Genomic DNA, 2,896 nt, shown 5'->3' with positions numbered 1-2,896 from the left:
ATTATTGATATTATTGATGTGCATCTAGTATTGAGCGTCGTGTCCGTAATTTGTCGAGTATTTATTGTGCACGCATAATTCCGTATTTTAGACATATATGAGACATGATACGTGCGAACGCAGACATGTACGTACTTTAATAATCATGGTCAAATATTTGGTAGCACCTATCTATACCTATCTAGAATACAAGGACGTGAACCTGAGCATGCTACGATACGTGTAAATGTGTTTGTGTATGGAAGTTTTACTGGAAAGCATTTAATTATAAACACATATCCTGCATACAAAATCTTTACTCGCTATGGAAAAGCCGAAACACATAAGCTCAGTGCGAAAATAGACAGGTGTGTACTTTTGCAGAAAAGTATTCCCAGAACCTGCTGAAGCCTTAATAATTTGTATCTAGAAGTAATAGTGAATAGTAGGAAGATAAAAAATGATGAGCTTATTAGTGCAATGTGTTGGTACGGGGATTGGTTACCGCGAAGGTCACAGCGAACCTGACACAAGTGTACATCAACCATTCCTGTGCTATGCGTGAATGTATACCTCCACTACACGGCCCTCTGGATCATGGTCTCGCTAAGTTTACGATTTCCGTTAGATAACTTTATTTTCGGCTCGAGACCTTAATCTAGACGGCCGTGTTCAATATATAACATTTGCTTCGTTGTGTTCGATGCGGCGTCGCTTACAAAGATTTTGATAAAATATTATAATTGCCCGTCAGGCTGACAGAGCATACATATCGACTTTAAAACTTCATATGAAGTGCCACATACTCCTACTTATCAGTGTTATTTGTATCCAGTAACAGTCATAAAAGTTTGACCTTGTGCTTCATAAGCCTAATAAGAAAAAATTCTCAGATCAAACCGAGGCCCTTAAGAATATTCTATTGAGTCGCTTTGTAGGACACAACTTCAAATAATCATGCATATCCATTCACCCGTCAATATTAATCAATAGCCAGTATGATATTTATTGACTGATGCGCTTTTTGTACGCTTCCCAGCCAGCCGCCATATACTCTTTAGCGGCTGCCGCACAATCTAGAGCCTTGTGGACACCACGGCCCACTATAATGATATCGCATTTGCGCTCTCGGATGACCAGATCCGGCGTGTTGTACTGCATGAATCGTAGAAGTGGCAAGATATAGAATGTTGAGCATGATATTCGGATCATACTACACTGGCTTGAGAGGTTGCAACAACGAGATTTGAGCCAAAATGGGGCCTAATTTGGACCACTCGACTATGAGATCGTTGAATGTTCCCCTCGCGCGAACATCGATGGGAAGATGTAGCTCGTAAATTAGTTGCAACAAATTCATATGGTAGTTCTCAGACAGTTTCAAGTCGCGTATCATGCTGTCTACTGTACCTCCTGGCAATACAAACAGCATGCTTTTGACAACTATGTATACACAACGTGTTTACACAAGAGCGGACGGGCAAAAGGGGCAGGATTGTGGACTGTCATTCACCATAAAACCTCTTGCACGTTGTACATATCTATTTATATGTTACGCCAGGCCCCTTCTAGATGTCACAGCAATCCGCAATAGAACTCTAGGTACAAATACGAGATCATGCAGACGATATAGGAAACGAGAAGGCATTTCTCAAACACAATCAACTCACAATACGTACAATGCGCAAGCGCTAGATACGACAACCAAATTGACTCGATTCGTGCGCATGTAAAGGCCTGTGTATACACACCTGTTGTCCCAGCGCATCCGTGCCTGCATTCAACTGCACACCGGAAGTCATGTATATGAGCGACGGATCTTCCGGCACTAAGCAGTCCTGTGAGTGAATCCGAACACAAAGTCTTTGTTTGCTTTGGCCATCTGGACGGCCTGTGATGCGTACTCGGGCGATGTAAGCGCCCCTTGTGAACTGTACCGAGAACATCCGCAACACATAACAACATGAGGCAAAATGTGAAACTTCGGCAAATAAGGGATTCGATGGTGGCTAGAACAGCGTTAATTTGCCCCCATGTGGGAGTGTGATATTGCACACCATGCAACTGGGCGCTATGGGCATACATACATAAGTAATAGCGGCCGATCAAGATGTTTTATGCACCAATGTTCAACGAGGTTCTCATACTAAAGCTAAAGAAAGCAGCACATAGCGGACAAACGACATGAACTTGTTCTTTGTGGCACTGTACAAAGCGATGTATACTTGGTCAAATCACAGGCTGAGCGTATATATGAACCAATATATCGTTTGCTCGGACACCTATGACCCAGACGCTTTACATGTGGGTCGCATATCTTCCGAGTGTTCTTGCACAGCGGAGAACAAAATCAAGAAACATTACTCGCAAGATTTACAACTGGAACTATTGAAGCAATACTCATACCAGACTCGTACAGCACATGTGCGTATACACACCTCATCTGAGCTAGCAGCAGTAACCCTCGGCCTAAGGGCTTCCCCACTTGCCTCAGACCATCGACGATACCGGGGCCAGGAATAGGATACGCATTGGTATAGTGTGTCCAGGAAGCTGTTGCCTGTAGAAGGGACAATTTAGTACATGAAGTATTATTGAGTGTGCCAAGAAAAGGATATGGAATGACCTCGTTGGTATGGTATACTGACGAGTTGCCTGGAGCAGGGATGATCAGTATTGTAAATGATATTGAAATCCGAACAAAAAAAGCAGTATATGTGCCGTCTTCATATTGTTGCAATACCGTGTTGCTACCGTGTTGCCTGAAGTGTGTATATTACATATCTATATATATATATATATATATATATATATATATATATATATATATATATATATATATATATATATATATATATATATATATATATATATATATATATATATATATATATATATATATATATATATAGTATAT

At 40.9% G+C, this 2,896-nt stretch overlaps 2 protein-coding genes across 2 annotated transcripts in view; one reads left to right on the top strand and one right to left on the bottom strand.

The window, feature by feature from the left end:
- The window catches only part of SARC_12457 (hypothetical protein), a gene marked incomplete at both ends in the record, with an annotated part of 4,199 nt that extends 3,999 nt beyond the window's left edge, over positions 1-200 (top strand). Inside the window, one exon of the mRNA XM_014293437.1 lies at positions 186-200. Within this exon, the coding sequence (XP_014148912.1) occupies positions 186-200 (15 nt within the window). The remainder of the gene's footprint in view (positions 1-185) is intronic.
- Positions 201-984: 784 nt separating this feature from the next.
- SARC_12456 (hypothetical protein) lies at positions 985-2,539 on the bottom strand (the record flags this gene model as incomplete). The annotated part of the gene is made up of 3 exons (XM_014293436.1): positions 985-1,134; positions 1,731-1,910; positions 2,418-2,539. Coding segments are annotated over 3 exons (452 nt in total), but the record flags the coding sequence as incomplete, so codon positions are not given.
- Between the last annotated feature and the right edge of the window lie 357 nt (positions 2,540-2,896).

Source organism: Sphaeroforma arctica, assembly GCF_001186125.1.
Source record: "Sphaeroforma arctica JP610 unplaced genomic scaffold supercont1.2316, whole genome shotgun sequence".
NCBI classification, from domain to species: domain Eukaryota; class Ichthyosporea; order Ichthyophonida; genus Sphaeroforma; species Sphaeroforma arctica.
The sequence above is the reverse complement of the archived record's forward strand: the minus strand, read 5'-3'. Positions and strand labels throughout refer to the sequence as shown.